This window comes from Astatotilapia calliptera, chromosome 3, assembly GCF_964374335.1.
Source record: "Astatotilapia calliptera chromosome 3, fAstCal68.1, whole genome shotgun sequence".
Taxonomy (NCBI): domain Eukaryota; kingdom Metazoa; phylum Chordata; class Actinopteri; order Cichliformes; family Cichlidae; genus Astatotilapia; species Astatotilapia calliptera.
The window spans coordinates 59,386,959-59,403,889 of record NC_137424.1 but is presented as its reverse complement, the minus strand read 5'-3'; the positions used below and the strand labels follow the sequence as shown (position 1 = coordinate 59,403,889).

Genomic DNA, 16,931 nt, shown 5'->3' with positions numbered 1-16,931 from the left:
ACCTCCCTCGCTTCCCCCCCTTCCTGACACCATGACACCCCCCTCCTCCAATCCCTCTCTCAGCAGCAAGACATCTCCCCCCCTCCCCTCTTCCCAAACATCTCCCAGTGTCACAGTGGATCAGGTCAGGAGACAACTGAGGAAGCTTCGCCCCAGAAAGGCAGCAGGCCCAGACAAGGTGTGTCCTAGGATGCTAAAGGCGTGTGCTGCTGAACTTGGGGAGCCGCTACAACGAGTCTTCAACCTCAGTCTGCGACTGGGGAGAGTGCCCGCACTATGGAAGACATCCTGCATCGTCCCGGTCCCCAAAAAGAACCGGCCCAATGAGCTGAATGACTTCCGACCGGTGGCACTGACGTCACATCTTATGAAGACTCTAGAGCGGCTCTTCCTCAACCTCCTCCGACCACAGGTACAACATGCCCAGGACCCACTACAGTTTGCATACAAGGCGGGTGTCGGAGTGGAGGATGCCATCCTGTACCTCCTACACAGAGCCCACTCACACCTGGATGGGGGAAAAGGCACGGTCAGGATCCTGTTTCTTGACTTTTCCAGTGCCTTTAATACCATCCGGCCCTGTATGCTTCAAGAAAAACTGAACAGGATGGAGGTGGACCCCTGCCTGGTGGCTTGGATCTCCGACTACCTCACCGACAGACCACAGTACGTCAGGCTGAAGGACATCACGTCTGACACAGTGGTCAGCAGCACAGGAGCACCACAGGGAACTGTGCTGTCCTCTCTTCTCTTCACCCTGTACACCTCTGACTTCTGCTACAACTCTGAATTATGCCACATTCAGAAGTTTGCAGACGACACAGCCATCATGGGGTGTATCTGGGATGATCAGGAAGAGGAGTACAGAAGTCTGGTGAGGAACTTTGTCGCATGGAGTCACACAAACCACCTGCAACTCAACACCTCAAAGACTAAGGAACTGGTTGTGGACTTCGGGAGGTCTAGAGCAGGTCCACTGCCGGTTCAGATAGAGGGGGAGGAGGTGGAGGTGGTCAACAAGTACAAGTACCTCGGGCTGTGGGTGGACAATAAACTGGACTGGTCATGCAACACAGAGCACCTGTATAAAAAAGCCCAAAGCCGACTGTACTTCCTCAGGAGGCTGAGGTCTTTTAACATCTGCAGGAAGCTCCTGAGGATGTTTTACCAGTCGGTGGTTGCTGGAGTACTTTTCTATGCTGTGGTGTGCTGGGGGAGCAGCACAGCAAAGAAGGACTCATCCAGGCTGGAGAAACTGATCAGGAGGGCTAGCTCTGTGGTCGGCATGAAGCTGGACACTCTGGTGACAGTGGCAGAGAAAAGGACATTAAAGAAACTGCTGGACATTATGAACAATGCCAGGCATCCTCTGCACACGGCCATTAACAACCAGAAGAGTCTGTTCAGTGACAGGTTGCTTCTCCCAAAGACAAGAACTAACAGACTTAAAAACTCCTTTGTCCCACACGCCATCAGACTGTTTAACTCCTCTCTGGAGGGGAGAGGGAGGGGAAACAGGAGGACAAAGGAGGGGGGAACAACTAAGCTGTAGTGCCTCTTCACCTCACTGTGCAATACCTTTTGTGCAATACTTTTGTAAATAGTCAACGGTGCAATAGACTCAATACTTGAAATGTGCAATTCACTTGTATTTTTATTTTTATTCCTATTTATCCCCTTCGTATATTTTATTTATATTGTCTCTGTATTTATATATATATATTATATATATGTGTGTGTGTATATATATATGTGTGTGTGTGTATATATATATATATATATATATATATATATATATATATATATATATATATATATATATATATATATTAGGGGTGCAACGATATTCGTATCGATATTGAACCGTTCGATACAGTGCTTTCGGTTCGGTACGCATATGTATCGAACAATACAATTTTTTTTCAATTTTTTTTTTTTCTTTTTGTTTTGTGTCCCGTTTGGATCTATAGCCATCAGAATTGTTGTCTTGAGGCCAAGAAAGATGCCAAGAGGATTTATTTTAAGTGGATCATCATATTGGTCCATTTGATTGACCTTTATTATAATTATGAATTTATTTTATTTTCAGTTGCAAACGGGACAGACATGACTGTGGGATAGGACAGGGGGAAAGAATGAAAGAAAGAGGGGGAGAGAAAGAAAGAAAACCAAAGGGGAGAAAAAAAAAAGAACAATACAAAATTTGTAATTTATTTTATCAACTTTCCTTCTGACGATGCTGTCTGTGTTGAGCGCTCAGTGAATCTGCATTTGACTACTCCGCCTAGGCTCGAGAGTGCAGCCTAGGCGGAGTAGTCGAACGCAGATTCACTGAGCACTCAACACAGACAGCATGGTCAGAAGGAAGAGCGCAGGGCAAGCTAGCGAGACAGAAGTGGACCTCCCCACCCTCATTCAGATCTGGCGTTTGGAATTATTTTGGTTTTCATGTGACGTATGACCCTGAAGGTAAGCGAGTCATGGACTAAAGTAAAACAGTATGTTGGATGTGCCATGCAATGCTCAATTACATGGGTGGGAGCTAGTGTGTTAGCGCAGTTAGCTCGTTAACGTGTTGGCCGTCTAGCCCCTCTGTATAGGGTAGCTCGTTAACGGAGATTTGCCGTGTTGTGGCGTTAAGGTTATTTCAACGAGATTAACCTGAAAGCACTAGTGGGAACACAACGAATATGACTGCACATTTACGCCGACATCATCCTAGTGCAAAGACAAAAACAACAAGCATGCATGCTACAAACTTTAGCCGAGTCATTTAGACAGCTGTTAGCACAGGATTCTCCTTATGGAGACCTGATATGTTTAATATGCTGCTGAGAATATAGCCCAGAAGAAGCGGATAGTATAGCTTTTATTTTGGAAAGAGACATTTCTCTGTAATAAACTCTCTTTTCCAAAGATGAGTGATTCCTCAATCAGATACAGGGCTCGCAATATCGCTAGCCCGACGTCCCGGGGCTATCTCTGCCCTGCCTGTCGGGCTATTGTAGGAAGGAAAAATATATGTCAATGCTTTTGCATTCTTTCAGAAATGTAGCTGGGTAATTATGTCATTGGCATCGGTGAGCCACTGTCAATATGTGACATATTGAAATCGTGTTTGAATTTGCGCTTGTTTTTTTGCTTTCACTTTGCAATCGCGCGAACTGTGTATAGAGAGCGACAGCACTGATCTGTGAGTGATGATAATTTGTGCACCAATTCCTCTGACATCGTCTTATTAATTGTTAGCTTACTATGCAAACATGACAAGTGAAATCTCCCGCAGCTTAAACATGTGAGAGGTTGATCGCGCAGAGAATCGCTGAGCTTATGTGAGTGCGGCAGGATATATATTTCACTACGATGACCTGGATGACTGAGAACCTTCACAGACAGATATATATTTTAGTTCTGCTGAGCCAAATAAGACAGGTCAGGGTGAAGAAGTGACAGCCAAAGAAAAGCTTACCACAAAACGGAGAAGTTATGACAAATCAGACTATAAGGCAAAAAGAAAGTGCAGCTTTATGGTTTCATGGACAAAAGAATTTCTGTGGCTGCAATATGACGAGCTAAAAAACAACACGCACAAGGGTTAGGGTTAAATTTAAAAACTGTACTTTTGTGTTAAAATATATATTTATAATTTTAATAAATGACAAATTAAAAAGGCATGAACATTTTTTTTGTATCGAAAAAATATCGAACCGTGACACCAAAGTATCGAACCGAACCGTGAATTTTGTGTATCGTTGCACCCCTAATATATATATATATATATATATATATATGCCACATGCATGGAGGGTTTCACCCCAAGTCCAGCACCCTGAGGCTGTACGCTAAGCGGAAGGAAGGGGGCCGGGGACTGGTGAGTGTCAGCACCACAGTCCAGGTTGAGACAACGAACATCCAAGAATACATTGGGAAGATGGCCCCAACTGACTGAGTGCTCAGTGAATACCTCAGGCAGCAGAAACCCAAGAAAGAGGAGGGAGACGAGGAACCATCATGGAAGCACAGGCCCCTGCACGGTATGTACCACCGGCAGATAGAGGAGGTGGCTGATATCCAGAAATCCTACCAGTGGCTGGACAAAGCTGGACTGAAAGACAGCACAGAGGCACTAATCGTGGCAGCACAAGAACAAGCTCTGAGTACAAGATCCATAGAGGCTGGGGTCTATCACACCAGGCAAGACCCCAGGTGCAGGCTGTGTAAAGATGCCCCAGAGACAATCCAGCACATAACAGCAGGGTGCAAGATGCTAGCAGGCAAGGCATACATGGAACGCCATAACCAAGTGGCCGGCATAGTGTACAGGAACATCTGTGCCGAGTATAACCTGGAAGTCCCGAGGTCAAAATGGGAGATGCCCCCAAGGGTGGTGGAGAATGACCGAGCTAAGATCCTGTGGGACTTCCAGATACAGACGGACAAAATGGTGGTGGCTAACCAACCGGACATAGTGGTGGTAGACAAACAGAAGAAGACGGCCGTAGTGATCGATGTAGCGGTTCCGAATGACAGCAATATCAGGAAGAAGGAACACGAGAAGCTGGAGAAATACCAAGGGCTCAGAGAAGAGCTCGAGAGGATGTGGAGGGTGAAGGTAACGGTGGTCCCCGTGGTAATCGGAGCACTAGGTGCGGTGACTCCCAAGCTAGGCGATCTCTGTCCAGAAGAGCGCAGTCCTGGGAACAGCTAAGATACTGCGCAGGACCCTCAAGCTCCCAGGCCTCTGGTAGAGGACCCGAGCTTGAAGGATAAACCGCCCGCAGGGGCGTGCTGGGTGTTTTTATATATATATATATATATATATTATTATTATTATTATATTATATATTATATATATATATATATATATATATAATATTCTGTAACTCTGTAACTTCTGTCGGTGCTGTGCTTTTTTGGAAATCGAATTTCCCACAGGAACCCACCCGAGGGATTAATAAAGTTCTATCTAATCTAATCTAATCTAATATCGTCCACCCCTAACTACAAGTTCAGCTGTTCTTTCCTAAATGCAGTAAAATGAAAACTAGTGATACAGCGTGCTGGGTTGAGGGTCATTAAAAATGCTTAATTATCTTTTATTACCAAATAAAAAATTTCAAAGGCCAGAATCACCAGAAATTTCAAAATATTGATGGAGATATAAATGTTTGTTTTTCTATAAATCAACCTTATTACATTTTGGCATAACAGCCTGCCATCAATCCAGCCTTTTATCCATCTACAGTTCAAGATGGCGTTTGAGTGTTTTGGCAGCCGTTCAGACTGATAGATGAGCTGACTCCGGCTGCCAACCTTTACTCTCCCTGATTGCCCAATTCCCTTCCAAACAAGATTTATGTCAGCTGGAGGAAAAGCTATCTTCTCTCTCTGCTGGCAAGGTGCCACAACCTTTGACCTTTGACCTCTTCGCTGTCGTTCCTGTTATGGCAGTCTTGTAATTAGGTTTATTTTTTTGTGGCATCAGTTGGAGTGAGTCAGCAAAAAAAAGAGAGGGGTGAGGGGGAAATCAAGGACAGAGAGAGGATGGAAAGGAGAGAAAATGATAACGAGCAACTGTGGAGGTGGAGAGATGTAGAACAGATGGGGTTTGTTAATGCCTCAGTGGTCTAAAAGGTGGTTAGCTTTTACTGTCTGTGTTTCTGTTTGTGTGTGGGAGGTTGTGGGTGTGAAATGACTTTCTCTAGAAGCACCCACTGGGTCCATTTTTGAGTTTTTATGTGTTTAAAGCCAAAAAAGTAACTTTTTCTGTGATTTGTCGAGTAAAAAAAATCCAAATCCACTAATCCTCCAAGGGTAAATAAGGGATAGACACAACTACCAGGATGGCACCTTTTCTAACTTTTTTGGAGTCTAAATTTTGAAGCCTTAACATTAGCAAATGGTTGCTGCCACTTTGACTTTCTTGAAGTCAAAAGTGGACATATTCACATGAGAAGGTAGAGTCCTAAGTTGTCAGCTACTGCTACCAAACATGGTTAGCAAGCTGTATCCGTACAGTAATTAGAATATCACTCACCAAAACTACAGCTGGAGGATTTGTTGGATGGTATTTTAGTACAAGTACAAATAATATCATGGAAAATAGTCATAAAGGCACCAACAACATAAACAAGAGGTCCTTTAAAAAAGAAAAATCACCTAGTGGGGAAAGTGTATCCATAAGGACTAAACCATTATTTACTTGGAAGGAGCTTGGAAGGAAAAGGACTCTCCGCCATTGTTCTTAGAACTGGAGAAGATTCTCGGATGAGAGGTTCAGTCCAGTTGCTTTTCTTTCCAAGCTCCTTAGATTACCAAGACCTGGATGACTGAAAACCTCCCCAACCTTGCACCATTAACATGTTTATTTTTTATTTGAAGTTGGCCTTGAACCTCTATGGCAGCAGTGTCCAACTCCAGGCCTCAAGTGTCAGTGTCAGCGGCAGTTTATGACACTTTCTGCAATGGCTTCATTTTTCAGCTCTGAAGCCTTGGAGGCTAAGCAGTAACCTCCTGGGCTGAAAACTGAGAAGCAGTTTCAGTTCAGCAGTTTAGCTCCTGCTTCTTTAAGACAACTTTCCTATGATGCCTGCTCCTTGTAAAGTTCATTGGAGGAAGCAAGCTACCCTAGTGGTGACCCCTTGTAAATAAGGGAGCGGCATTATTAAACCTTGTTAAACGAAACCTAGCTCAGTAGACTTGTCTACCAATTAGACGATCAGTGGTTCAATCCCCAGTCTCTTTAGGTAAAGCCCCCAGAATTCCCCTGTATGCATTCATCAGAGTGCAAGTCTGTATGTGTGAAATACAGAAAGTGCGTAAATGTTAAAATAAAGAGGGTGTAGCCTGTAATTAAAAGCATTATAAGTACTCAGAAAGCAATACATGAGTAACAGTGCAGTCAGTTTACCATAAACACTCATGTTTATGCAACAGGAAATAAGAAAAAGCAGTATCGGTCCTCTTGAAGGCATGTGTTTTTGTTTTTCAAAATCTGACGCCTAAAGCATAGAGCTGCTCATGTGTTCATGATCGTCAGTAGTGCGTATGCTTTTTGTGACCTGACAAAGACTGAATGGCACAGAAATATTGTTCGTGTTAATCAGATTGTATTTCTGCTGTAATCTGTCATGTTTACACTGTGCTCGAGGTTAAATGTGTTGTCATCACTTTATCAGGGTTTTGTTTAGTATCTGGTATCTCCGTGAAGGCAGCTTTGACTCAAAAACAGACTAATGTCATGTTTTTAAAATTAGATGTGACAGCCTGGAATCGGTGAAGGAGTGATAATTTGATTAGCGCCTGTTGCTCCGGTGTTCCCGGTAGAATAAATCAGCTCATCAGTTATATGTAATTGTGGTGTTAAGCAAATCTCTCTTCTATCTGTGCTGTGATTCACTCTTTGCATTATCAAGTACAAAAATAAACTGTATCTAAACAAAATCATGCTGTTATTGAGATGTACACAGTGCTGTTTTCCACAGTTGGTTGAGGTATTTTACAGTAAAACACTGTGTGTTTGTGAAAGTCGCCACTCCTCAACAACTGCAGCTGCACACTGTTTTTACCATGCTGTAATGAAGGAGTGTAGGAAGGTGCTTTAAATGTGTGCTGTCAAATCAACGAAACACTCCCCCAAAAAATTATTTTTCTAGTGCCAGTAGCACTTGTAGGTGTAGGTTGTTTTCTGTGTTTAAAAACAGCCTAATCGTCTGGTGATGAAGTTTAATTGGTGTGTTTACTGCTGTGGAAATTATAGTGAGATGCCTTGTGAATTGCAGAGGCACCCACACACAAAGGTATAATTCTTTTATAATAGATTGTGACAAAAGCCATATTTGTTTATGTTTTTTTCCTTTTATATGCTTGGCCTTTCTGGGTTAAACAAAAATGTAGTGATTTGGTTTTCGCTTCATACAAGTCTAACAAAGGGTCGGTCAGATCTGTGTTCAGTATACCAAAGGGGTCGGTAACAGCAGCGGTCCCCAACCCCTGTGCCATGGACCGGAGTCGTTTGGTACCGGGCTGCGAGAGTTGAGGCTTGGGTGTGAAATCTTTTGGTTTTCAGGGTTTTTATCAATTTTTGCATTATTTTTTTAATTGTTTTTATCGTTAACTTGGTTTCCCTGGATCTTTTCAATCAATCAATCAAAGCTTTATTCGTCACATGCAGGTTGCCCTGCAGTGAAATGGGAATCCCCCCGACCTTACACATATAGCACAAACATTACATGTGTGTTATGAATAAATCTTCTTTTTTTTGGTACTGGTACTGGTTTTATTTTGTTGTATTTATCCACGACACCTTAAAGGCCGGTCCCTGAAAATATTGTCGGACATAAACCGGTCCGTGGAACAAAAAAAGGTTGGGCTGCTGGGTAACAGGAAAAGCTAGCATTGCGTGCATGGATGGCGAAAGCTAACAGTGTCAACAGGTTGGAGATCTAAGAACCCTAATCCCTAGAATCATGTGATCTTGGACTTTTGAAGGATGTTCACTGAAGTTAGGCCCTGAGCTGGCAACACTGTTGCCTCACAGCAAGATGGTTCGAGGCTGTAAGCTAGCTGGGGTGTTTGCATGTTTCCCCTGTGCCTGTGTGGGTTCCCTCCTGGAGTTTCCTCGCACAGTCCATATACCTGAATGTTGGGTTATCTAGTGATTCTTTATTGGCTAAAGGTTAGGTAGAATGGTGACCTGTCCACCTAGTAGCAACTGAGATTGACCTAGAGCTCCTGCGACACTGGAGTGGATAAGCTGTGGTGAATTGATGGAAGTTTCTCAGAGTGTTGAAGACTTTGAGTTTTCACATTTTGCAAAGCCAACCAATGGGACAGCCAGTCATCGAGCTGTAGGTTTAAAGCGCTGAAGTTTAGCCTCATGTTACCTTATTAGCCTCTTCCTCAGGCTGAGGGATACAGCTTATTAAATTAACACTGGTGTCAGATCAGTAACCAGTATCAGCAGATGCCTAAAGCCCTGTATTGAAATAGGAAAAAGGTTAAAAACATTATGGAGGTACAGTGAGACCTCGAGAGCTCCAGAAATGTGAATTTTCCCTCAAACCAAACTTACATCTTTTGCTAACATGGTGTGAAACTCTGTGAAGAAAACCTGACTTTGCACCTTTCTAGATGATGTACAGCTTGCAGTGTTTCCACTCTAAAAGATGGAAAAATAAACATCAGCGAGGTGTAAACGTGGGTCGTCACATACAGCATGGAAGGACAGTAAGAGGGAAATATTACAAGAAAGCAACACTGCTGAGAGAGAAGCAGTTACGTAACAGCGTGTCAGCGCGCCGCTCCGCAGCCGCCTTGCAGACGACAGGAGGGCTGCCAATGTGTGTGTTTGGTTCTCAGAAATATGAAAGGATGCAGTCAGCTCCCTGTCTCCATGGTAACTGCATCTTCCTCCTCATCTGTCTGTACTGCTCACTTTCTTTCCCCGCTATTGTTTTTCATTATTTTTACATTTTCATCATTTCTATTTTTTCATTATTATGTCGCCTCGCTCTCTCTGCCTGTCTGAGAGACCCACTCAGCCTTGTGTCATAACAAGCACACACAGGTGCTCAGGTGCACAAGCCGTTACATAAACAAGCACATATTTATCTTTATGCTTGCATGGCTTGTTGCTTTGATGAAGATGTGTGACATCTGCTGTACCAGACACATATTTAGCTGCTCATTCCACGAATTGCATGTTTTCATAATTTGCCTCCATGTGTGCAGAAATGGAGAAACAAGTCTTACCAGAAAAGTCCACTTTAATTTTTACCTTTGGTATGACTACATATGTTACTGTTGCTGCTAAAGTGGAGTTACTTTTGACTACTGCATATCCAGTTCATTGGCTCCTATCCAAGTGATCATTTTTAGAGGTTATGAAATTCAATCAGTCAATCAAATGTTTATTTCGAACATATAAGCAACAGGTCTTAGTAACCATAAAACCAAACCAAAAACAAAAAATAAATAAACATAAATCACTGAAAGCATATTTACACGAACAAAAAAACAAATGTTGATGATTTCCTGTTGGAAAAGGAGTCAGAAGAACCAAATGTTTATTCATTCTTGCCTCCCGATCTTCACTGTGGGTTGCAGTGGGTAGGGATATCTGGGTTCTGTCACATCTATGTGTTGGTGTTTGGGCTCTAATTTGGGTGGTTGATGGGTGTAGGAGTTTCCTCACTGAGTGAACCACTATACTGCCTGTTTGTATTTGTTGTTGGGTTTTTGTTTTTTTTCTTCTCTGGCCTTGCTCGAGTGTTTTGTTTCTGGATGTCTTTTGCCTTTTTAGGTAGAAGAGATGGTAGTCGGGGTTGCTCGTGCCATAATGCTAAACAACATTCACACAGGATTCATGTTAGCTGAATTTGGTAGCTAGAGCAATGGGGTATGTTGCTTAGTTTTCTTAATTAGTCTTATTTGTATTACATAAACAATGAAATTACATTATTCTGTTTTGTAAAAAAAAAAACAAAAATCCAAATTGCAGACTGTTAATGTTTACAATATGTATATTTAATTAGTTTTTACTTTATTTGATGGAACTTTATTTTTTGTCATTCTAACATCATACTTTAATCATGCAGCACATTTGAATCGGTTGAATCGTGTATGAAACTTAAGAGAAATGTTTGGCAACTGTTTCGGATGATCATTTTACGGTTTCTTATAGTACTGCAATAGTGGCAACAGCAGTTCAGATATTCATTTTCACCCGTCACGCATGAGCATACATAAGTGCAGCTGTCTGCTGTTGTTGCCATATGTTGTTTTTATGCATTTGTTTACTGGTATCTACTGCATAGATAAGTGGAAAGGTGCACATGGGTTCACTAAGCTGTGGGTGTCTGATATGAGTCACGATTGTGGAAAATCCCTCTCTCCTCCTTCCCTGCAACCTGAGGCGATTAGCAAGCAAGCAGTGTCACTCTGCAGCAAGTCCCTCTCCTACAGTGACAAGCAGAGCAGAACAAAGATCTATATATAAGCAAGGCAATATCTATAACTCACTGAGCGTCAGTGTGATTGCAGTCAGATGGAGGTCACAGCATTTGTGATGAGTCTGCTGTCTTTGCTGTGCAGACTTCATTCGCTCCACTGTGTCTTTGTTATTACAGACAGGGCTGTAGTTGTGTAACGTTAAGTCCTGCTTTTTTTGTTCAGTCTGAACTCTACAAGAGGAGATTTTTAGAGGAAATAATCACATTTTGGTTAAGTGAAGAAAAACTGGTACTGCTTGTTTTGAAAGAGATGAATTACTTGAGGTTACTTTGTGTCGTTTGTTGGTGGTCTGTGGACTCTTTGTGGTTAATTATGCTTGTCTTTAGGATCATTTCAGTAATTAAGTGTGTCTTTGTGTTTGTTTTGTCTCTTAAGTGTTTAATTTCCTTACTTCACAGGGGTGTCTGATATATGGATATTTCCCTTTCCTTGTTACTCATTTCTTTTTTCTTCTGTGTCTCTTCAGGGTTGTTCTGCTTGTGGTGGGGATTATTTTGGTAATTTCAGTCGTCTTTGTGGCCATTTACTGGTGGCTTTTGATCCTTTTTGATCGTTTTGAGTGGTTTGCGTTGTCTTTGAATGGTTGGTTTCTGGTTGTTTGTATCTCTTGTCTCTGATTATTTTGCTTGTCTTTAGGGCCGTTGTGGTAACTTTGTGTTTCTATGAGGCTGTTTGTGGGTCTTTTGTGTATCTTTAAGGTCATTCTGTGGGTGTTTATTGTTATGTTAGATTGGAGCTATTTGGTAATTTGGGGTCTCTTTGGTGAGTTTGTGGTGATTTGGGTTCTTTGTTATTATTTTACACTGTTTAACTGAGCTCTGGTTCTCATTTTGAAGATCACATACTGAAGTGACTTCTTAGAGAAGCCAGGAGGCTTTTTGGTGTTCAAACTCCCAGAACTGTGATGGTGGGATTGTAAATGAATCCATTATCATCCATCACATTCGTGAAGAGTACCACTCATAATTGAGCAATCTTTTTTTTTCTTTTTTTTTTTTTTGCCTGTCCCATTTGGTTCTTTAGTCGTCAGAATTGTTGTCTGAAGACCAACAAGGATACCCAGTGGATTTACTTTGCCAAATGGATCATTGTGGCATTGCCGTATTGGTCCATTTGATCGATCTTAGTTTTTATTATTTATTATATTTTATTTTCAGATGTTGCAGACGGGACAGACATGAGTGAGGGATAGGAAAGGGAGAAAGAAAGAGGAAGGAAAAGAAAAACAGAAGGGGAGAGGGACAGTGAGAAAGGGTGGGAGAAAAAAAATCTCCTGGATCACCTGTTGAGAGAAGAATAGAAAACAAGCAAAAAAAAACAAAGCAACATACTAAACACAACACCATTGCATTAATCTAGCTAAGTGTAAACAGCAGTAAATACTAAATATTCAATGTTGTTGTGCAGCACGCAGGACAGACAGCGCACAATGTGCTTTGAAGTAGCAGCCAAGAAAGGTGTAATTTAAGTCTACAAACAGTGAACACCCGTGTGCACACCTGTGTGGATCAGCGCGCTTGTATTCAAATGGTTTCCACATGTAATGGTCTGCAAGAGGATGTAGCGAGCCATAGCCCCGTCCCCCAGGGCATAATTGAGCAATCTTCTGTTGTCCTAACCCGTATTTTAACATTTTAAATGTCCACATTTTGATAATATCCACACCAAGACTGCAGTAACAAAAGAAAAAAATCAAGCAAAAAAGTGATTTATTCTCAGAACAAGTGATTACAAGTTTTAACCTTTTATTATTTTATTGAATAATGTAATATAGTCAGCTGAATATTCCCAGCTGGAGTTCCTTTGGTTTCTGACAGGGCTCTTACAAAGAAATGAATTCAGCTGCAATAATAGCGAGAAAGCTGCAGGTTTCAAAACAATTGTAAAAACATCTGAATTGCTTTCTTGTGGTGCGCTGCAGCTGACTTACAGGAAATATCCATGTCTGTCTAAAAAGAAGACTGCGGGAAAGAAAAATCACATTATTATGTTTTCTTGATACATTCATCAGTTAATAAGCCTTAATAAAATACATTTTAGCGCTGGAGGTTCAGTGTTACGGTTCATTGAGACATCTAATGAGGGTGAACATAATACCAGGTGAACGCAGATTCAGATTGTCTGCTGTCTATGAACTCAGTGGTGCCACTGGCTTGAACGTGTTTCTGAGAAAAATATTGAAGCATTGCAGTGAAAGCAGAAAGCCGGCTCATCAGTCGAGAGATGCTTGGCCATCTGAAAGAGGTTTTATTTAGGATGAAGAGACTGTCTGAGAATTTAAACTGCTCAATTTCTGCCTGCACAGGCCAAGGACACAGATGAAAATAAACTGTTATTGACTCACTCTGAAACACTGTATTCTAATGGTATTAAAGTAGAAGACAAAAAAATCGAGGAATCAAAGGTTGAGTGAAAGCTGTTGTCACTGCACCGACTTTCCTTCTCGTCTCTTTTTTCCTGCATAAATTATTTTGTACAACACTTTTTTTTCTGCCTTTGCTCTTATCACACAGCCAGACTTTCTAACTTTCTTCATTACCACTTTAAACGCAATTTGGTGTTTCTTCCTCTGAGGGTGGGTTTGAGTAATCAAAGCTACTCAAATATGAAAGTATTAACCATATTTCTTCCCCTTTCTGTCTCTTTCCCCTGATTTCTTATTACAGAAAGTCAGCGAGAAGGTTGGAGGGGCGGAAGGAACCAAGCTAGATGATGACTTTAAAGAAATGGAGAAGGTAATTACCTGTTTGTCTGTGATCTGATACCAGATTTAATCTTAGCTTAGTGTTAAGCGTAGAAGCAGAGAGAAACTGGATCTCTCTTACCTCTGCTGGTAGAGGTTAGCTAATTTAAAAGTTATACTTGTTATAATCGCTAAAATAACCTGGAAGCTTCAATGACAATTTTCTGAGAGAAGGTTTGGTGCCAGAATTCTTCTTGGATCTAATCCACAAAGTAAGTGGGCACAGCAGAGATAGACTAGCATACTTTTGTTTGTTTTGTTTTTTGTTTTTTTTAATTAAACAAGACATACGTAAAGGTAACGTTTGGTGCTCTAACTACAGCCTAACTGGCTGCTATGTGTTGCTTCACTTTGACCACATATGACTAACTTGTAAACCTGTATTACACCAGCAGATTTTTTAATGTATATCTAAATATATCTAGAAAATATTGCAAAGCTGTATTCAATGTAGTATATAGAGCAACTTTATTACTTGATTAATAACTGATGAGCTGTTGGCCTTCATCGTGGTCATTAACAGAAACAGAGCGTTCACCTTCAAAGTAAAAGTGCACTTTTTAAAATGCATTGGTTTCGACATTAAGGTACAGCTTCCAATTTGAAGGTGAACATTCTAAGTTTCTAGTTTGTAGGGTTGTTTGTAGGGTTGGGGAATACACATTTTTCCCCTAGTAATATTTGGTAGAGGGGATGGCAGACCTATCTATAGGCCTATGTCACTGAGGGTGAAGTTGCACCTTTCCAGGTTATGGCTATATAAGGTACCACCCAAGTTTTCTATTGCCAGAGATAATCACTCTGTATGAGTGTTGGTCCCATGTTGTTGTTTTGATTTATTTTTTCTGCTTTATGAAATATCCTTCCAAACATGTTATATGTTTCATAATTACCTTAATGAAGGCCACAAGCCTAAATACACAGGAAGAAAAATAGTTATACTGCATACTGAAAACGTTGCTGGAGCTGCTCTATGCAGTTTGGAAGTAGTTGAAGTTGTTCCTGGACTTTCTACTCTGTTTATACGAGTGAGTATCAGTTGACATGCTGATAATCTGGTGTTTCCCCTGCAGAAGGTGGACGTCACCAGCAGAGCAGTGTTGGACATCATGACCAAAACTACAGAATACCTTCAGCCTAACCCAGGTATTAAATATACAAAGGTTGCAGAATACTAAAAAAAATTGCAAAACTATTATATTGTAATTCAAATTGTGACTCCTGATGTTACTGATGTTATTTCTGCTTTTTAAAGCATCAAGAGCCAAGCTGAGTATGATCAACACCATGTCAAAGATCCGTGGGCAGGAAAAAGGACCTGGTTATCCGCAGGCTGAGACCGTCCTAGGAGACGCCATGTTGAAGTTTGGACGGGAGTTAGGAGAGGAGTCCAGCTTTGGTAAATGTATACCTGTTAAATGACGTAAGATGTATCAGAAAGTTAACCATTTTTAATTATTTTTTCCAATTCAAGATTAGATAATAGAGGAAAATAGGTCATAAGCAGGTAGCAACCTTGGCAGCTCAGAAAAATTGGCTTTTTGCTAATTTCTCACTTTACTTCCAGGCTTGGCCCTCATGGATGCTGGTGAGGCGATGAAGGAACTCGGGGAGGTGAAAGATGCTCTGGACATGGAGGTTAAACAGAACTTTATTGATCCACTGCAGAATCTTCATGATAAAGACCTCAAAGAGATACAGGTCGGTAAACAAGTAACATTAGATATGTGGGAAATTGAATTTATAATGGTGACATGTTGTTGAATTCTTCTTCAACATGAATCTTAAATTGTTTATATCACATGTTCCTTTCTCATCTATTCCAGCATCATTTGAAGAAGATGGAAGGCCGACGTCTGGACTTCGACTACAAGAAGAAGCGTCAGGGGAAAGTCCAGGATGACGAAATCAAACAGGCACTGGAGAAGTTTGATGAGAGCAAAGAGATCGCAGAGCAGAGCATGTTTAACCTACTGGAGAGCGACGTAAGGATAATGTAATATACGTATTCCAATTCCACCATAACTTATTATTATCAGAGTTGAAGGTAAATATGTTCCTTAGCTCTACAGAGAAAAGTGTTAAATAATCTCAGATCATTAATACCAAAACAGAGTTTTGAAGACCAATCAGAAGAAGAAAATCTAATCATATTGTGCCCTCAGCAAATTAAAAGAAGATTTTATATTACAGCCACAAAAACATGTTCAATGTTTGTTTGTTTTTTAAAAAAAGGGGGGAACATATGAAATCAAATATTAAGGTCTATTCTTGTTACTGACATGTTCCAAGTAAAAAATTTTATGCTATATACAAACATGGAAAAGACAAGCAATCTTGTGCCTTGCTGTGCCAAACCAGTGCCAGCCCAGCGTGGGTATGGAGGATGGGTTTGGAAGAATAAAAACAACAAAAAACACGTTTATGTGTGTGTTGCAGATAGAGCAGGTGAGCCAGCTCTCAGCATTGGTCCAAGCTCAGTTTGAATACCACAGTCGTGCCTCTGAAATCCTCCAACAGCTCTCCAGGAAGATGGAGGACAGGTATCGATCCAGCCTCCTACTCAGGATAGAAATAAAGCTATAAAAATAGACTGTGTGGTTAGATAGAACTTAACTGTGTGGCTTCCTTCCAGGATAAAAGAAGTGTCCAGTAAACCGAGGAAGGAGTACACTCCAAAACCCAGAATGACACTGGAGCTGCTGCCACCCAGCGAAAGCCACAATGGAGGGATACACTCTGCCAAATCCCCAGGAAGATCACCAGGTAGAGAGAGGATGTCAATCTTCGATGTGCAGTTAGATGACTACCAGTATCCAGCTCAGTGGTATCTGTCAAATAATGTCCAGTAGAGATGAGGTATCTGCAGTAGTGTCTTGGTAAGTCAGGATCTGGGATGCCTCATGTAGTCTGAGCAAAAAGACGAGCACATCTACCAGATAGAAGAAGCCGTGGGAGTTCAGATGAGATTTAGAAGAACGGTTTGGCCTACTAACTGCAGGGTTGGCAGTTCAATTCCTAGCCCTTCCTGCCCATGTTGCCAAGTGCAAGGCACTGAACCTTAACATACGATGCATCCTGTAAAAGCGGTAGATACTACAGACTCTACATAAAAGCCTTGAGGAGTGAAATCAGTCCAGCAGTGCATTAACCCTATTTTAAGCAATCAGCAGGG

The 16,931-nt window shown here is 41.4% G+C and overlaps 1 protein-coding gene across 1 annotated transcript in view; it reads left to right on the top strand.

The window, feature by feature from the left end:
- LOC113017186 (endophilin-A1-like) overlaps nt 1–16,931 on the top strand; it is a 61,749-nt gene that overhangs the window by 34,387 nt on the left and 10,431 nt on the right. The window contains exons 2-8 of the mRNA XM_026160340.2: nt 13,680–13,748; nt 14,830–14,902; nt 15,012–15,155; nt 15,324–15,457; nt 15,583–15,741; nt 16,196–16,299; nt 16,392–16,522. Coding sequence (XP_026016125.1) covers nt 13,680–13,748; nt 14,830–14,902; nt 15,012–15,155; nt 15,324–15,457; nt 15,583–15,741; nt 16,196–16,299; nt 16,392–16,522 — 814 coding nt within the window. The remainder of the gene's footprint in view (nt 1–13,679; nt 13,749–14,829; nt 14,903–15,011; nt 15,156–15,323; nt 15,458–15,582; nt 15,742–16,195; nt 16,300–16,391; nt 16,523–16,931) is intronic.